Below are 19,635 nucleotides of genomic sequence, written 5' to 3'. Positions count from 1 at the left end.
TCTGGCCAGGAGGGATTTTAAAGGGGTTTACCCTTTCCTTTATATTTATGACAGAGCTGATGGAAGAAAAGATCCTAGGATTGGAGATGCAGATGGAGACTCTGGTTGAGTTTAGAAGGGGGTTCGAGCAGATGATGGAGCAAAGACATGAGGAGGCTGAAGGGAAAAGCTCAGACTTGCAGATGGAAGCAGGACTGAAGAACTCTGAGGGGATACTGCTGGGTGAGGAAAGTGGACAGTGGAAGCATGTGACTAAGAGAACCAGGCAGAGGAAAAGACAGGGCAGTGAAGGAGAAATAGAGCTCAGGAACAGGTTTTGGGAGTTGGAAAATGAAGAAGGGGCTCAGCAGGTGGTCACTGAAGGTGAGAGGGCAAGGAAAAAGAAGAGCAGATAGTCCTATTGGAAGAGGACAAGAGTCAATGGAGATAACACCAAATATGAGCCCCAGGAGGATACAGGATGGGTTGCAGAGGATTGCAAGGGACAATAGGAATTGAGAAGACTTGCAGCCAGAGGAAACAGGGGATATACTGGAGAATTGCACCATCGCCAGGAAAAGGCAGGTCTACGTGACTGGGGATTCCTGACTGAGAAGAATAGACAGGCCTGTAACAAGAGCTGATCCAGAGAACAGAAGGGTGTGCTGTCTGCCGGGTACTAAGATATGGGATGTGGACCTGAGGCTGAAGAAGATCCTAAAGGGAGCAGGAAAGAATCCACTGATTATCCTTCATGTGGGAACAAATGATACGACTAGATTCTCGCTGGAACGTATCAAGGGAGACTATGCCAGGCTGGGGAAGACGCTAAAGGAAATCGAGGCTCAGGTGATCTTCAGAGGGATTCTGCCTGTTCCTAGAGAAGGGCAACAAAGGTGTGACAAGATTATGACTATCAACGGATGGCTCAAGCAGTGGTGCTATAAGGAGGGCTTTGGGATGTATGGCCACTGGGAAGCATTCATAGACAGAGGACTGTTCTCTCGGGATGGACTTCACCTGAGTAAGGAGGGAAATAGACTTCTAGGATGGAGGATGGCACAACTGATCAAGAGAGCTTTAAACTACGAATTCAGGAGAGATGGGTGGGAGATGTCCAAGTAATCTCCACACCAGTTATTCTCTTTGAGAGGGAAGAAAACGAAGTAAGAAAGGATACAGCCGTGGGTAGGAGAATGGACATAAGGGAGAAGGGCAGTATACATACCAATCTAATAGGTAATATTGGTGGTAGAATGTCTGTTGCCAATTGGGTAAAGAATGTGAGTGAAGCCAAACTGCAAAAATTAAGATGTTTGTTCACCAATGCGAGGAACCTAGGTAATAAAATGGAGGAACTAGAGCTACTGGTGCAGGAAGTGAAACCAGATATTATAGGGATAACAGAAACATGGTGGAATAGTCGTCATGCCCTTCTCTAGGAACAGGTATTGAAGGGTATGTGCTGTTTAGGAAAGACAGGAATAAAGGCAAAGGTGGAGGAGTAGCATTGTAGATCAGTGATGAGGTAGACTGTAAAGAAATAAGAAGTGATGGAATGGAAAAGACAGAATCCGTCTGGGCAAAAATCAAATTGGGGGAGAACTCCTAGCTCCTCCCCTGGGATAGTGCTTGGGGTGTGCTATAGATTGCCAGGATCCGATGTGGATATGGATAGAGACCTCTTTAATGTTTTTAAAGAAGTAAATACTAATGGGAATTGTGTGACCATGGGAGACTTTAACTTCCCAGATATAGACTGGAGGACAAGCGCTAGTAATAATAATAGGGCTCAGATTTTCCTGGATGCGATAGCTGATGGATTCCTTCACCAAATAGTTGCTGGGCCGACAAGAAAGGATGCCATTTTAGTTTTGGTTTTGGTGAGCAGTGAGCACCTCATAGAAGAAATGATGGTAGGGGAAAACCTCAGTTTGAGCGATCATGAGCTAATTCAGTTCAAACTAAATGGAAGGATAAACAAAAATAGATCTGTGACTCGGGTTTTTGATGTCAAAAATGCTAACTTTAAAAAATTAAGGAAATTAGTTAGGGAAGTGGATTGGACTGACAAACTTGTGGATCTAAAGGTGAAGGAGGCCTGGAATTACTTAGTCAAAGTTGCAGTAACTATCAGAAGCCTGCATCCCAAGAAAGGGGAAAAAAATTCATAGGCAGGTGTTGTAGACCAAGCTGGATGAGGAAGTATCTCAGAATGCATCCGATGAAGTGAGCTGTAGCTCACGAAAGCTTATGCTCAAATAAATGTGTTCGTCTCTAAGGTGCCACAAGTCCTCCTTTTCTTTTTGCAGATACAGACTAACACGGCTGCTACTCTGAAACCTATCTCGGAGAGGTGATTAAAAAAAAAGCAGAAAGCCTACAAGGAGTGGAAGATGGGAAGGATTAGTAAGGAAAGCTACCTTACTGAGGTCAGAACATGTAGGGATAAAGTGAGAAAGGCCAAAAGCCATGTAGAGTTGGACCTTGCAAAGGGAATTAAAAGCAATAGTAAAAGGTTCTATAGCCATATAAATAAGAAGAAAACAAAGAAAGAAGAAATGGGACCGCTAAACACTGAGGATGGATGGAGGTTAAGGATCATTTAGGCATGGCCCAATATCTAAACAAATACTTTGTCTCAGTCTTTAATGAGGCTAATGAGGAGCTTAGGGATAATGGTAGGACGACAAATGGGAATGAGGATATGGATTACCACATCCGAGGTAGAAGCCAATCTTGAACAGCTTAATGAGACTAAATCGGGGGGCCTGGATAATCTTTAACCAAGAATATTAAAGGCACTGGAACATGAAACTGCAAGCCCATTAGCAAGAATTTTTAGTCAATCTATAAACTCAGGGGTTGTAACGTATGACTGGAGAATTGCTAATATAGTTCCTATTTTTAAAAGAGGTAAAAAAAGTGATCCGGGTAACTACAGGCCTGTTAGTTTGACATCTGTAATATGCAAGGTCTTGGAAAAAAATTTTGAAGGAGAAAGTAGTTAAGGACATTGAGGTCAATGGTAAATGGGACAAAATACAACATGGTTTTACAAATGGTAGATCATGCCAAACCAACCTGATCTCCTTCTTTGAGAAGGCAACAGATTTTTTAGACAAAGGAAATGCAGTGGATCTAATTTACCTCAATTTCAGTAAGGCATTTGATACGGTTCCACATGGAGAATTATTAGCTAAATTGGAAAAGATGGGGATCAATGTGAAAATTGAAAGGTGGATAAGGAACTGGTTTAAAGGGGAGACTACAGTGGATCTCACTCAAAGGTGAACTGTCAGACTGGAAGGAGGTTACTAGTGGAGTTCCTCAGGGATCAGTTTTGGGACCAATCTTATTTAATCTTTTTATTGCTGAACTTGGCACAAAAAGGAAGGAATGTGCTAATAAAGTTTGCGGATGACACAAAGCTGGGAGGTATTGCCAATACAGAGAAGGACCGGGATATCATTACAGGAAGAGCTGGATGACCTTGTAAACTGGAGTAATAGTAATAGGATGAAATTTAATAGTGAGAAGTGCAAGATCATGCATTTAGGGATTACTAACAAGAATTTCTGTTATAAACTGGGGACACATTACTTGGAATTAACAGAGGAGGAGAAGGACCTTGGAGTATTGGTTGATCACAGGATGACTGAGCCGCCAATGTGATATGGCCATGAAAATAAGCTAATGCAGTCTTGGGATGCACCAGGCGGGGTATTTCCAATAGAGATAAGGAGGTGTTAGCACTGTTATACAAGGCACTGGTGAGACCTCACCTGGAATACTGTGTGCAGTTCTGATCTCCCATGTTTAAGAAGGATGAATTCAAACTGGAACAGGTACAGAGAAGGACTACTAGGATGATCCAAGGAATGGAAAATCTGTCTTATGAAAGGAGACTCAAGGAGCTTGGCTTGTTTAGCCTAACTAAAAGAAGGCTGAGAGGAAATCTGATTGCTCTCTATAAATATATCAGAGGGATAAATACCATGGAGGGAGAAGAATTATTGAAACTCAGTACCAATGTGGACACAAGAACAAATGGATATAAAGTGGCCATCAGGAAGTTTAGACTTGAAATTAGACGAAGGTTTCTAACCATTAGAGGAGTGAAGTTCTGGAACAGCCTTCCAAGGGAAGCAGTGGGGTCAAAAGACATATCTGGCTTTAAGATAAAGCTTCATAAATTTATGGAGGAGATGATATGATGGGATAGCCTAATTTTGGCAATTAATTGATCTTCGACTACTAGCGGTAGATATGCCCAATGGCCTGTTTTGGGATGTTAGATGGGGTGGGATCTGAGTTACTACAGATAATTCTTTCCTGGGTGTCTGGCTGGTAAGTCTTGCCCACATGCTCAGGGTTTAGTTGATCACCATATTTGGGGTCAGGAAGGAATTTCCCCCCAGGGCAGATTGGCAGAGGCCCTGGGGGTTTTTTGCCTTCCTCTACAGCATGGGGGCCCGGGTCACTTGCTGGAGGATTCTCTGCACCTTGAAGTCATTAAACCATGATTTGAGGACTTCAGTAGCTCAGACATAAGTTAGGGGTTTGTTACAGGAGTTGGTGGGTGAGATTCTGTGGCTTGCGTTGTGCAGGAGGTCAGACGAGACAATCATAATGGTCCCTTCTGACCTTAAAGACTATGATTCTATGATAACATTTTGTCTTCTAGGTGGACTCCCTTCCACATTTTTTGTATGGGTTTTAAAAAGTAATTTACAGACTTCTGCTTTTTCTATAATTTTTCTATATACTAAAACCATAATTGATTGTCAGGCAACATCTCTGTCCCATATAGACTTCTTATAAACAGTAAAGTACCTTTTATTCTATTATTCTGATTGGGTTTAATCATGTCTTGAATATGAAGCTGGTTTGGAATATTGGTTTGGTTTGACATTCAGCAGGATCTATATCTTTCTCTCTAGGCACTAGAAATAATTGCGTTTTGAGTCATAAATTGCAGCATCTTGGAGACATCTATAACCTGCATTTTAATTTCACTGAACACACATTTTTTTCCTCTAGGCACTAAGTAAGAAGGGTCATTGTGTTACTTAAATACCATTTCACAAATTTAGAGCATGTTTGTCTTTGGACTTTAACATGGATTTTCAGATGAGCTGTCAGAAGTGATCCATCACTGAAAAATCTGGCATTTTATAGATGTCTTTCAGGGTACGTGTTTGTCGTTTTCCTGGTCTGCACTTGTCGTTTGTTTGTTTGTTTGTTTGTTTAAAGTTAAAAGTACCACTGCCACACTCAGGAAGATGTTAGCAAAAACATACCCCCTTTCTCCGAAAAATCCCCTTCAAACAAACTCAGATTAAATCATCTCCTTTAGGGTTCCGTGTACTCTGACCATTGCTCAGCATAATGTCAGAGTGTAAGGAACCCAGTATGAAAAGGAGAGATTCCACTGAAAACTATCCTCCAAACCATCATTCAGAAGACAAACAGGAAATGCAGGAAGACTGCAGCTCTGTTCCATGTGTAGTTACTCGAGGGTATATAGATTTTAGTGTGCCTAGATTTGGCAATGGTTCTTTAACTGCTATTATAAATAAAGATTGATCACTTCTTGGACAGTTTGTAGGGAAGTGATGGCCTCACCAGTTAAGGTTGTGGATAGAGACTCAAGCCCCGTGTTCTGTTCAGGTTCCTGTGCTGCCCTCACGGCTGTAGTATCTGAATGCCTTCCAGTCCTGCAGTAAGCAACATGACTGACCTCAGTCACGTATGGTCCATTCTCTCCCCCAGCCTCTGCCCAGGGAAGAATTGTCTGTGCAGTGCTATATTTTGTTTTGGCAGAATTTTACTCTATGCCCATGCTGCTCTGTGTGTCTGTTGGTGAAGGCGGTTGGAAGAAGTGCCCTGCACACTCGGAGAGGAGGGTGGGGAAGTCTGGGATGGTCCTTAGCGTCTGTGGGAGTTATTCCACAGTCTCAGACTGGCCCATGAGTCTTTATTTTAGACCAGGGGTGGGGAACCTGAAGACCAGATGCGGCCCACTGCTTCATTTAATCCGGCCCATGGTAAGTCTCCTCGCTGCGGGCCAGAAGCTTTGAGCCTCAGCTACCCCGCAATGGGGCTGGAGCCGCAAACACGCAGCTTGCCCCGCTGCAGGGGGAAGTTGGGGTTGCCAGGCTGTTAAAAGTCCAGTTGGCTCTGTGCAGCTCCCGGAAGCCACCATCCTGTCCCTGTGGCCCCTAGGAGCAAGGGTGATCAGGGAAGCTCCGCTCGCTGCCCCTGCCCCCAATGCTGGCTCCATAGCTCCCATTGGCTGGGAACCACAGCTAATGGGAGCTGCGAGGATGGCGCCTATGGGTGTGGGCAGTGCGCGCCATGCAGAATCCCCTGGCCCCTCCTAGGAGCAGGACATGGCAGCTGCTTCTGGGAGCAGCGTGGAGCCAGGGCAGGCAGGGCCTTAGCCCTACCGTGCCACTGACCAGGAGCTGCCTGAGATAAGCGCCGCCCGACTAGAGCCCACACCCTGAACCTCCTGCCCCAGATTGGAACCCCCTCCTACACCCTAACTCCTTCCCAGACACTGCACCCCCACCCGCATCTCAACCCCCTGCCCCAGCCCTGAGCCCCATCCTGCACCCAAACTCCCTCCCAGAGCCCACACCACAACCCTCCTTCCGCACCCCAACCCCCTGCCCCAGACCGGATCCCCCTCTTGCACCCCAACCTCCTGCCTGAGCATCACCCCAGATCCCACACCCCCAGCCAGACCCCTCACCACCTCCCACACCCCAACCCCCTGACCCAGCCCAGAGCCCCCTCCTTCACCCTGAACCCCTCATTTCTGGCCCCATCCCAGAGCCTAGGGGAAGGCCTGAGCCTCTGCGCCCCCTACGGGGCTGTGTGGCCTGTGACTGATTTTTTCTATGGGTCAGTGGCCCATGATAGAAAAAAGGTTCCCCACCCCTGTTTTAGACCTACCTGGCCAGTCTCAGGGCTTCCCAGCCCAAGCCATACTCAGGCAAGGTCTGCAGGTTGTATAGCCCAGTTGCCAAACAAGCCTCACTTCTCCAGGCTCTGCTGGACCTGCGTGAAGCACTGTAATGGAAGCAGGATAGTGGAGTTTCTTCCTCAGCATAGGACACGGTGCTGTCAGTGTAGAGAGTTCCCCCTGGGTACCCCAAAGAGCTGGTACAGCCCATCACAAAATCCAGCAGTTATTCCACTCTATGTGATGACATTAACTGTTGTGCCAGCTAACAGGGCTCACAGCACGGCCAACCTCTGTGTTAGTTGTTGTTGGCGACATTAGAGTTGAACTTAAACTTGACGTGTGTGATTTTAAGGACAGGGGTGGCAGGGGTAGGGGTTGTGTTCTCTGTAGGGCCTGTGGAGCTGTGAGAGAGTTGGCATATATTTTTAGTGGGAGGTGGGGGGGGCAAGGGTGTATTACCAGAATGGGCTTGTAGGGAGGTGGGCAGTGTGGTCCTATTCTGGGGAAGTGAGGTGAGGTCATATTCTCTGGTTGGTGCATAATGAGGTATGGGTGGGGTTGTATTCTCTGGTTGATGCACAGGGTGGTAGACAGCAGGGCTGCTGCATAGTGAGATGGGGTGGGGGCAGTGCATAAGGAAGTAGGGAGTTAGAAAGGGGGCAGATTCATATTCTCTGGTTCATGCACAGGGAGATAAGTGGTGCGGTTAAACTCTCTGGTTGGTGCATAGGGGGGTTGGGGGTGGGATTGTATTCTTGGTTGGTGCATAGAGAGGTGGGGGCAGGGTCATATTCTCTGGTTGGTATATAGGGAGGTAGCGGGCGGGATCGTATTCTCTGGTTGGTGTATAGGGTGGTAGCGGGCGGGATCGTATTCTCTGGTTGGTGCATAAGGAGGTAGGGAGGTAGTTTATCTTTGAAAACTCATGGCGATCGGGGGAGGTCCCGGACGATTGGAAAAAGGCTAATGTAGTGCCCATCTTTAAAAAAGGGAAGAAGGAGGATCCTGGGAACTAGTCAGTCAGCCTCACCTCAGTCCCTGGAAAAATCATGGAGCAGGTCCTCAAGGAATCAATTCTGAAGCACTTAGAGGAGAGGAAAGTGACCAGGAACAGTCAGCATGGATTCACCAAGGGCAAGTCATGCCTGACTAATCTAATTGCCTTCTATGACAAGATAACTGGCTCTGTGGATGAGGGGAAAGCGGTGGACTTGTTGTTCCTTGACTTTAGCAAAGCTTTTGACACGGTCTCCCACAGTATTCTTGCCAGCAAGTTAAAGAAGTATGGGTTGGATGAATGGACTATAAGGTGGATAGAAAGTTGGCTAGATTGTCAGGCTCAATGGGTAGTGATCAATGGCTCCATGTCTAGTTGTCAGCCGGTATCAAGTGGAGTGCCCCAAGGGTCAGTCCTGGGGCCGATTTTGTTCAATATCTTCATAAATGATCTAGAGGATGGTGTGGATTGCACCCTCAGCAAGTTTGCAGATGACACTAAACTGGGAGGAGAGGTAGATATGCTGGAGGGTAGGGATAGGCTACAGAGGGCCCTAGACAAATTAGAGGATTGGGCCAAAAGAAATCTGATGAGGTTCAACAAGGACAAGTGCAGAGTCCTGCACTTAAGACGGAAGAATCCCATGCACCGCTACAGACTAGGGACCGAATGGCTAGGCAGCAGTTCTGCAGAGAAGGACCTAGGGGTTACAGTGGACGAGAAGCTGGATATGAGTCAACAGTGTGCCCTTGTTGCCAAGAAGGCCAATGGCATTTTGGGATGTATACATAGGAGTATTGCCAGCAGATCGAGGGATGTGATCGTTCCCCTCTATTCAACATTGGTGAGGCTTCATCTGGAGTACTGTGTCCAGTTTTGGGCCTCTCACTACAGGAAGGATGTGGAAAAATTGGAAAATGTCTAGCAGAGGGCAACAAAAATGATTAGGGGACTGGAACACATGACTTATGAGGAGAGGCTGAGGGAACTGGGCACCAACAAGATGATATGACCTCGCCCCCTCACAGAATAAAGGACATCACAGGCAGAGAGCTTAAAGGAGTGAATGTAAATACCAAAGATCAATGGTTGTTGACAGTGATGCCCTCCTGAGTGATGCCCAGCATTGTACCAAACCCATTGGTGCATGTTGTGGGAGCTGACCCCACTTTCTGTGATAAAAAATTGCCAATAAATGGTAGAGTGTACAAAATTGTAACTCAACCCATCATAATGTATAGAACAGAGACTAGGCCAGACACAAAAAAAGAAATCAGTATGCTCTCCACCACGGGAATGAAGATGTTGAGGGGGTCAAATGGTTGGACGCTCAGTGATAGCGAACCAGATGAAATTGTGAAAGGCCCAATGTGGGTTGCCCTAATTGAAGACATGTTGAGAGAGGGTAGGCTACCAGTAGAGACCTGAGAGTTATATTGGTAGGATGACCTTTGTAATGATCATGGATGGAAGATGACCAAGGATGTCATAAATATAAAGGGAAGGGTAACCAATTTTCTGTATACAGTGCTATAAAATCCCTCCTGGCCAGAGGCAAAACCCTTTCACCTGTAAAGGGTTAAGAAGCTAAAGTAACCTTGCTGGCACCTGCCCCAAAATGACCAAAGAGGGGACAAGATACTTTCAAATCTGGAGGCGGGGGGGGAACAAAGGGTTTGTCTGCCTGTGTGATGCTTTTGCCTGGAACAGATCAGAAATGCAAGCCTTCCAACTCCTGTTAAGTTAGTAAAAGTAATCTAGCTAGAAAATGTGTTAGATTTTCTTTTGTTTAATGGCTGGTAAAATAAGCTGTGCTGGAGGGAATGTATATTCCTGTTCTTGTGTCTTTTTGTAACTTAAGGTTTTGCCTAGAGGGATTCTCTGTTTTGAATCTGATAACCCTGTAAGGTATTTACCATCCTGATTTTACAGAGGTGTTTCTTTTACTTTTCTTTAATTAAAATTATTTTAAGATCCTGATTGCTTTTTCATTGTTCTTAAAATCCAAGGGTTTGGGACTGTGTTCACCTATGCAAATTGGTGAGGATTTTTATCAAGCCTTCCCCAGGAAAGGGGGTGTAGGGCTTGGGGGGATATTTTAGAGGGGAAGATGTCACCAAGTGGGCTCTTTCCCTGTTCTTTATTTAACATGCTTGGTGGTGGCAGCATAGGGTTCAAGGACAAGGCAAATTTTGTACCTTGGGGAAGTTTTTAACCTAAGCTGGTAAGAATAAGCTTAGGGGATCTTTCATGCAGGTCCCCACATCTATACCCTAGAGTTCAGAGTGTAGAAGGAACCTTGAAAAAGGGTCAGGTCAAAGACTAGTACATGGACTGGATATTAGCAGACGTTAAAGAGACCAATTTGCAGGACAGTCAGGTGTACAATTATGAGTTTTGGAAGAAAGCTATACAATTTGCTGCTCCTGAATAGGGAAGTGGCAAGAAAGAGTAACCAATATACTGTCTGTAGTGTAGACGTGACCTCAGTCCTTGTTCATTAAATAGAATATTCTGCTGCCTTTAATATAAACCTTCCTGATTTCCTATGATTTGCACTAATATAGGTTTTCTTCTTGCTTTAAGTTAAACCATGCTAATTAGAAAATGTCACCTCTGTATGTAGAACATCTCTGGATAAACCTAAAAAACCAAGTCACTAGTTGGTTCAGATTAACCTTCTAGATCTGGAGAGTTTGATCGGTTGGTCACATATTAAAGAGAGATTTTCACTTTGGAGGAAAGAAATTTTAAAAGGACATATTTGCAAGTGCTTTATTTTTTTTTGTGCTCCATTTGCTCTGATTGGATAGCTCCATTGGAATACACTCTTTTGTCCCTTCCCAGCATTCTCTTTTCACTTGTTCCTGCAGTGATGGGTCATAATTGCACTGGGCAAGTAGAAATGATCAGATTATTTGTTGGACATAAATTAGCAGATGAATCTGGCCTTTGTTTAGGTTTATGAATCACTTGTGTGATAATTTGATCCCAGCAAACGCACTTGTTTGTGAGTATTTGCTGCATCATTAAATGGAATCACAATTAGCTTGTCATTTGTTCATGTGATTGGTTGTTATGAATGAAGAGTAAACTGCTCTCTGATTGGAGGACTGGAGCTTTTGAAACTGGAAAACTCTGAATAGTAAGTAGCAAATGTTGCATTTTCCAGTACTGGTGTTCAGATGAATACTCATCACTGCTAAAAATATATGATGTTTTGGGGATTTACAAATGTTTTCAAGAATAACCCAGCAGCCAGATGAGTCCGCGTGGGCACAGTGTTGCCAAGTCTCATGATTTTGTTGTGAGTCTTATGGTATTTGGTGGGAGGAAGGGGGAGAGGGTAGAGTCCCAACTGCTGAAATCTTGTGACTGTGTAAGAATCTTGGCTTTTTTTTCCACAGTGTGTTTTTGGCCCTCATGGCTGCAAATAAGCTCTTAAAGCCGTGACCTCTAAATATTCCAGCCCCAGAAGGCAAATAGAACCCAATATTTATTACGTTTTTAATCTTGTGATTTTTAAGCCAATCTTGTGATGTTTGGGGACTTGATTCATGGTTTTTGATTCTTGGGGCTGGCAATGCTGCAAACCTCAAATAATATGTTTCCCACAAGGGACAGTGGAGCAAACTTGCCATGCTTCCTGTTATTTCTCTATTGAGTGAGTGTGGCTTCCTGTTATTTCTCTATTGACATTACAAGCAACTGCATGCAAATCATTGTGTTCAAGTGTTTGCCTCCACCCCAAGATCTAAATGGAAAAGGGGTGATAAGTGAGGTGTAGACTAAACCACTGATTAAACCAAGAGGGGGGAAATCTTGAAAACTTCCTGTGACTGGTGGAAGTCATCCTCTTGTTATTGCTGTGGCCTTAAATGATAGGATTAAAAGTGTTACGTCTTTGTGTCGATATAGAGTGTGTTGAGACAGCAGAGCTTTAATTCTGTTATGTTCATTGGCAAAGGAGCTGTGTGTGTGAATGGGTCCCAGGCGTGCAATGTTTGGCTTAGCTTGAATGAATCCTTGTTGAGTAAGAATCCAGCAGAAAGCTGGCTCAGGGCCAAGAAACAACTGTCATGTGCAGACCGCCAAGTGTTGTATGCAGAACAGTTCTCTTTGCTTTCAAAGAGAATTAGTCTAGCCTGCCAAATTCTCCACTCTCCAACAGTAGCGTGTCTGCCTTGAAAGGTCTTTTATTTCTGATTCATGGGGTTGGGGGGGGGAGATGGAAAGAAACAACAAGAAGCATGTTAAATGAAAGCATGTATTTCACAGGCTGTAGGATAAGGGGGAAGCTGGCACCTAGATTCACCTGAGTCCTCTTGGAGTAAACGGGGTTCCAACACAGGCATTTGTATTCTTTTGCACTTAGGGCAAGCGGGACCACTTCTAAATGTGCAGTAGTGAAAGCCCAGCAGCATCTGGCTGTGCTGCTGTGACATCTTGGATGAAACGGGACTTACATTATAGTTCAACATGTACTCAAGCTTTGCAAGTGTATCTATTTCTTAGAGCTCTGACATGGTGTGAGTCAGAGGAACTATTTCCAAAAACATTTGTTCATTCCTTTAAAACGCTGTTTGTTCTCACCCTACTCCTTTTTTTCCCCCTGTAAAGAGGAACAAACTTAACATACTAAATTATTAAACCAGATTAGATCTGGTTTCAGCTGTTTCCTCTGGAGCTCTGCCACACTTACATTTTTCAAGTCTCTGCAGCCACGGTTGGGTTGGGAAGAGATGTGTTACATAGAGCTCTCTCTTTTCTCTCTCTCGAAGGTGTTTACAAAATATGGGAAATGTTACATGTTTAACTCAGGAGAAGAAGGGCGGCCCCTGCTTACCACGGTCAAAGGTGGGACAGGCAATGGATTGGAGATCATGCTGGACATACAGCAGGATGAATATTTACCAATATGGGGAGAAACAGGTAAGACCCAATGTTTACTTTTTTTCTCTCTCTATCTGAGGATGTGCCTTGGTTGCAAACACGCTGTAGTAGTTTTGACATGTTCTGTGGGAAGCCGGTTCTCCCGAGCTAAGCTTAAACTTAAAAGTTCTTGAGCTCTTCAGGGAACTTGCAGCCTTTGCAAAAACAGGTCAAGTTTCAAAGTTAGCTTGACCACCTCAAACTCAAGGACACAAGCGAGTGAAGTGGTTCTTGATGAAGACGAGCCTGCCAGCCTGGAAGCATTCCCCACCTGCTTGGTCGTCTCCAAGCTGCTCCATTACCCCGTAGTCACAGCTACCTTTCAAAGCCAGCTCATGTGTTTGACCTCTGCATCAAGTTCAGGGTGACTACAGTGGGATTTTAGAATCTAAATTAGACATCTTGACAAGGGGAAGAGCTGGCTGTGAATCCATGTCACCTTCCTGATACCCAGAATTCTCCAGGTGGTCCCCACACTCACATTCTTTTAAAAATTCTGGGTATCATGTCACTGACTTATTTGCTGCCTTACTTGGGCGAAGCCTCACAGTGCTACACGATTCAATTACTAAACAAATCTAGGGCGCCACTCTCTTCAGCCTTAATTTTGATCTGAGATTGTAGCCTAAGACTATCCAAGAACTAAGGACCATCCCAAACCTCATCACATTCCCCCACTAGAAGTGCAAGGTACATTTTTTGACCAGCTGTCTCTCTAACATAAACCCACAGCAACATGTATATTAAACACACACACACACACACACACTCTCTCTGTCTTCCAAAACAAGACACTCAACTCCACATGCTTCTCCCTCTGGGGAGAGGATGAGAGAACAAAATACACCTTCCTATGTATTTGTACAGCACCTGATACAATGAGGCCTGATTGGGCCCTCTGGACACTACCAAGATATAAATATTAATTGTGGTGATTAACTGTTGCTGTTCCCATGGAAACACTGAACTTGGATCTCAGCAGGTAATTGAAGAAGTTGATGATTTCCAGACATTGGCATTAAAATGTAAATGTATTTGGAGTTAAATCGATGCTGCATAGTGGGATCTAGCAAAGCTTTCCTTTTCTTATGGAGAGCTTTGCCATTGACCTTCAATACACGCAGAACGTAGTAATGAACTTAAAACCCCAGAAGCTTGAGTCTTTGCCGCTCCCGATGCTTGGGTTATTATTGTTGTCTGTTGTTAGTAGTAGAATGGTAGTGCATAAAGGCAAACCAGGAAGGGTTGTGTGAGCTGCTCTGCAAACACATAGTAGTAGACAGTCCCTGCCTGTGATCTAAATAGACCAGATAGACACAGGATGGGGGAAGGAGTAGAAGACACCAGCAGAGTGAACAAAGTGATGGTGGCAGTAGATGGCATGTTAGTTCCATAGTTGTTTTTTATTTTTGGGAATCTGGAGAGGGTGGGGGCTTAGTTAGGAGATGATCAGTTAACTGGAAAGAAAAGTGAATGGAAGGAGGTGAGGGGGGCAGGACAGTGGGGAAGAGGGTAAGGGGGCAAGTGTGTATTGTAGTTCCCTCTTGCCAGCAGATGGAGATGTTTCCAGCAGTGCCATCCCCTCAATATCCGGGGCTTTGTGGACAAGGCCGGTGGAGAGATCAGTACCCTTTCCAGCTGAGAAAAAAAAATTTCAAAACTCCAGAGAAACCCTTCTAGGACTGGGACACCTTGCTTGTGTGCTGACCCCTGCTGCTCTCACAGCACTTGGGCTGTCTGCCTTCCCATCTGCTGGGCTTTAAAGGAAGGGGAGAGTCCCAGCTCTGGAGGGGCAGAGGGAGATGCCAAGGAAATGAGCTCTAGGCCCAGGCAGCCTGCTTTGGCCAGGGAGACAGCCTTTTGGGTGTGTTTGAAGTAACCGTGCCCTGAGGGAAGGGTGTGAAAGAGACATGGGCATGGCTTCCTGGGGAAGTGAGGGATCTCACTGGCTATTGTACCCCGTTGCCCTTCTTTTTTCTGACCCCGGGCCTGGATCTGTCTCGCTGCCCCAGCAAGCTGAAGACTCAAGTCTGCTGTTCACAGGTACAGCTTTGCAACAGCTAGGTTGTCATGTGCAGCTCGTGTAGATGTATCCGAGCTAGCTCGCTGGCTAGATATAGCGGTGAGGACGCAATGGTACGTTCGTCAGCCTGGGCTGCACAAGCCGGCCTGACCCCCCGGGTATGTACCAGTGTCACTGCCCTTCCCTTCCTTCTCCTGCCCTCGCCCGCCATGGCCACCCCCAGCCTGTCACAGCCTCCGAGCGCCCTTCAGTTAAATCCCACAACCTCTGCAAACCCCACTAAAACCAAATCCTTTTCAGGTATCAGACTCTGTGGGCTCCCAGGGGGCTCTGGCCCGGGATGGGCTGCTACAGGCATCTGTAATTTTCAGCATCCCCAGACCAGGCAGGGGGAGCAGCTGCTGTGCAATCTGGATGGAGATGGGCTTCCTGTAAGCAGAGTGAGAGGGCCTGTGTGGGCTAAGTAGGCTGCTGTCCTTCCTGCAGGGAACTCCCATCAGAGACGGTGTTAAGTCAACCGAGCTCCCCCACTGGGTGTCTCTCTCTCTCTCTGCCAAGAGACTAAGTCCATAAGTGGGTCAAGAAGCAGCTAAATGTGTGTTGCTGGGGCTGGGGAGGGGAAAAAGCTGCTTCTGGCTACCCCATTAGACGGGGCTGGCTGGAGCCTTCACCCTGGTCTATGCTACAAACATCTGTCAGTATAACTATGTGGCTGATGGGTGTGGAAAATCCACACCCCTGGGCAATGAGGTTACACTGACCAAACTCCTAGTGTAGACAGCACTCCGGCGACAGGAGGGCTTCTCCCACTGACCTTGCTCCTGCCTCTCGGGGAGGTGGAGAACCTAAACCAAAGGGTGCGCTTCTCCCATCAGCATCTTCACTAACCGCCAGAGCAGTGCCACCGCACCAGCGCCGTCGGTCTAGACAAGCCCTCAGCCGAGCAGCTCAGCCACTTTAATCGGCCGCTTGCTAACCCTACAAAGAAAGGCTTGACTGTTTTTCCTAGTTGTCCGCTCCAGTGAGATGCGGTGGGGACGGATCCTTTGTATTATGTAAATCTTCCAGCCCCTTCCCAACAGAACCAGCTGCGCACTCTCCAAACTCATAGCACAAGTGTCAGGAGGCTGCAGGACTGAGCCGGGCCTGCTTTCCAGGACGTGACACCAGGCCTGGCTTTCCCTCCACTCCACATTCTGCCATCTGGTTCTCTCCATCTCCTTCCAGAGGCTAGGACAGACGGGCCCGTCAGTGCTCTTCAGAGAGTCCCCAGCACATGACTCAGTCCAAGTAATTCCTCAAATGAATGCCGTGAGACAGCTTACAACCCTCAGATGCACACGTGTGACTCCTGGCTCTGTGGGGCTGGGGGTATGTAACTTACTGAGCCGTGTGTGGGGCAGGCAGGGCTGCCAGCCCTCCAGGATTGTTCTGGAGTCTCCAGGAATTAAAGAATGAATGAAATCTCCAGGAATTCATCCAACCAAAGTTGGCAGCCCTAGGGACAGGCCTCACCGATCCACCAAGGATGTGAGTCTGTTACAGTCTCTTCTGCATGTGCCGACATGCTCCCGAGGTCCCTGGTTGAGCCCCAGGTATTGGCTGATGGTGATTGTCACGTAAATAAGAATTTGTCTGCAGTGGGCCTAAAGTACTCATGCCGCACGTCGTTGGTCCACAGGAGGTCTGGCTCAGGAGGGCAGAATTTGGCCTTGTGATTTTACCACCCTAAAACTCCAGAGTGTCAATGCTGCCTTTATCCTTCAGTGCGGGCTCCTGGGCGTTTCGCTCTCAGCCAGGAGTTAGCAACGCTGTAGCAGCGATTTCCCCTCCTCTTGCCTCATGAAAAGATTTGGCACTTGCACTTGGAAGCTGGAACCTGCTGCTGGCTCAGTGCCTCTGGATTTCTGCATTTTGAAGCTTTTCTTTGCAAAGCCAGTAGTCAAGGCGCAGAAGGAAAATATTGGTCCCTGCCTGGGGATAACGCTGCTCTGAGGGCTCCAGACGCCATGTCACAGCTTCGCCTGCTTTGTAAAACAAAAGATTATTTAATTGTGATTGACCTGGCAAACAAAATGAAGCATATGGACAGTCTCAAAAGGGCTTTGCTGAACACCCGTTAATATCTTTGGAAGCTGAAATACCTTGGCTAACGAGTCCTTGTGTCAGAAAAACATACCTTTGGTTTCAGTCTTGTCTGTAACCGTAAGATCATTATGGGGACACACTGTTAAATCCACATACAGTGAGCTCCTTATTCCATAATAGAAAGTGGACACGGTTTTGCTTCATTCTGGATTTTCCACTGACAGGAATAGGCATATGGAACATGCCCAGATTGTCATGAAATGAAGCAGTATGGACAGCCCCTACCATGAAAACATCACGAGTCAGGCCCCTGGCCTCCCCCTCCTTTCCCCCCCCTCCCCCCCGAGGTCACAAGATTGGCTTAAAAATCATGCACTTTTTAAAAACAATACTGTAACCAAGTTAGTTTGCTGGCCAGGTCTGTGTGTGGCACCTCCACTGAGCAGACATGCCAAACCCGCAAAAAAAAATGCAGAAATTGGGCTTGTTTTTGGCTTAATTGTCTTGTGAGTTGCTTGTTGTCTATTTTTTTGGCTTGTCGCTTGGCTGGCTTGTAGCGTGTTGTAACTTGTTGCTTCTTCTTCTTTTTTTTTTTTTTGATTGGCTCCCAGCAAGCAGGGGCAAGGGACAAACAGGGGCAAGGGACGGAGAGAGTCAGGGGTGCACAGCTGGCCCCCCCCAGTCCCAGACTGCATGCCAGGGGTATCTAGTCACATAGAGTGTTGAGTTTCTTAGGGATTTGCTTGTTTCGACCTTGTTTTGAAACAGAATCAGCTTGATTTTTGGCCAAAGACTGAATGTAATGGGTCATTGGCAAACCACTGTAGAAACTGACAACCTTCAATTGGTGTGGGATTTTATCGTGGACTCTGATTAGGGGGCACTGGTTGGGACTGATTGTCTGATGCAGTCTGGAGCGAACCTTAATGTGAGAGATAAGCCTGCACTTTGACTGGAAAAGGCATTGCTGTAATTTGCTGGCATGATGCCATTGGGACAGGTCAGGTAGCTCTGCTAGAGGACATTCTAATCCCCTCAAAGATAAGACTGGGTAATTCCAGGCCAGGTAATAGGTATAGCAAGTAATGACAGACCAGACTGCGTTATGGAGCCAGCTGGTGGGAGCCTGGGAAAGCATGATGTGCTTCAGAAAAGGGAGTTAGGTGGGTCTGGGTAGCTAATTTAGCAACAGACTCTCCGATTCTAAAGCATAGCACTAAATGAGAGGGGTTTCCCTTTGTTCTAGAGAGGAGGGGAGAATAAATGAGAACACTGAGAAACGAAGCTCTGCCCCACCTATCAAAATGGGCCCAGCTAGACGCCCAGACACACTCCAGCAGATTTTGACACACAGGTTTATGGAAATGCAGATGCGATATCTTGCATTCCAGCTAGAATTGAGATGGATGTGGCTGTAGAGACTCCTTTGTGCTGCCGCGCGCCTACTTGATTCCCGAGAGGGATGACGTAGTGGGTCAGGTGAAATCTGAGCAAGACAGAGAGATCCTGTCTTACTGCAAAACAAAATGGGCCTGTTAACTATCTGGCTAATTCTGCGTGGTTCAAACAATAGACCAGGGGAACCCATTGTTGCCTTGTGTTCTTGCTGCAGATTTTGCAAGTACTACATCTAATGAGATAGGAGACATCTTGATGTAGAGAAGGTCCCAGCCAGGGATTAGCCAGGCTGTACTCGTTGCGATGGAGAGCCGCTGTAATCTGCATTGACTGGGCTGCCAGGAAGTTGTTAGGTTCCACCGCAGCAAAGCATGCCTGGCTATACCAATGGCATTTCCTTCCAAAGGGAGGTAGTGGGATTCCCGGGTTGGCATGGAGATTGTGTTCTGTTGATTAGAAGTAAGGATGTGTCTTTTTCACAAGGGAGAGCAGTGTCACCAAGTCAGGGGACTGGCTGGGGGTGTGTGTAGCACCTAAAGGGTGTGGCTGCTCCAGGAGGAGATGATCCAGATTCAGGAATTAACCCTGACAGGAAGATCAGAGGGGGAGCATTTCCTGCCTGGCAGAAAGTTAATGGGCTTGGAGTCATCAGCATCAGCTGCCTCTGCACCTTCTTAGAGTATTCAATGCAAGTGCTGCACTTACTGAGCTTGTGCCTGTGTTGTCATTCCAAGGGCTCTGCCTGCAGGTGCTAACCCCCCAAAGAAGGAGACCATAAGGTCATGCAACAATAAATCTAGAATTGTTTTTATTTGGCTTCTGTATTTTGCACCTTTTGGGACTTTCCTGCATTTATCTACAATCACAAGGACCAGAAACTTACTTGTTTAAAAAAACCTGAAAGCTGTGATTCCAAGCTATTCATATGACTCCAGGCTTAAAGAAAAGCACGCAATACTGTGAGAAATTTACAAGAATTGACAACACTGCCTGAAGGTAAAATCAGATTGAGGAACTAAAGCGAGGGGGAAATCCCTTTCCTAAGAACTTTAGAGGAACCAGTGGATACCGAGTAACCTAGCAGGAAGTCACAACTGATTGGGGAGAATCTTTCATGTATGTGCAAACAAATGATTGCAAAATACAGTCTGTGATCATTTTATTTTGCTTTGTCATGGACGTGACAGAAATCCAATCATATATATGAAAAGAGACTCTAAATGTTGGCATGAGTATTTGATT

At 46.2% G+C, this 19,635-nt stretch overlaps 1 protein-coding gene across 4 annotated transcripts in view; it reads left to right on the top strand.

The window, feature by feature from the left end:
• The window catches only part of LOC311513594 (acid-sensing ion channel 2), a 1,297,158-nt gene that overhangs the window by 1,051,652 nt on the left and 225,871 nt on the right, over positions 1-19,635 (top strand). For all 4 annotated transcript variants that reach the window (XM_084615520.1, XM_084615519.1, XM_084615517.1 and 1 more), the window contains exon 2: positions 12,734-12,884. In XM_084615520.1, coding sequence (XP_084471646.1) covers positions 12,734-12,884 — 151 coding nt within the window. The remainder of the gene's footprint in view (positions 1-12,733; positions 12,885-19,635) is intronic.

The sequence above is a fragment of the Lepidochelys olivacea genome (genome assembly GCF_965140295.1).
Source record: "Lepidochelys olivacea isolate rLepOli2 genome assembly, chromosome: 27".
Lineage (NCBI taxonomy): Eukaryota > Metazoa > Chordata > Testudines > Cheloniidae > Lepidochelys > Lepidochelys olivacea.
This window is presented reverse-complemented; position numbering and strand designations above follow the sequence as displayed.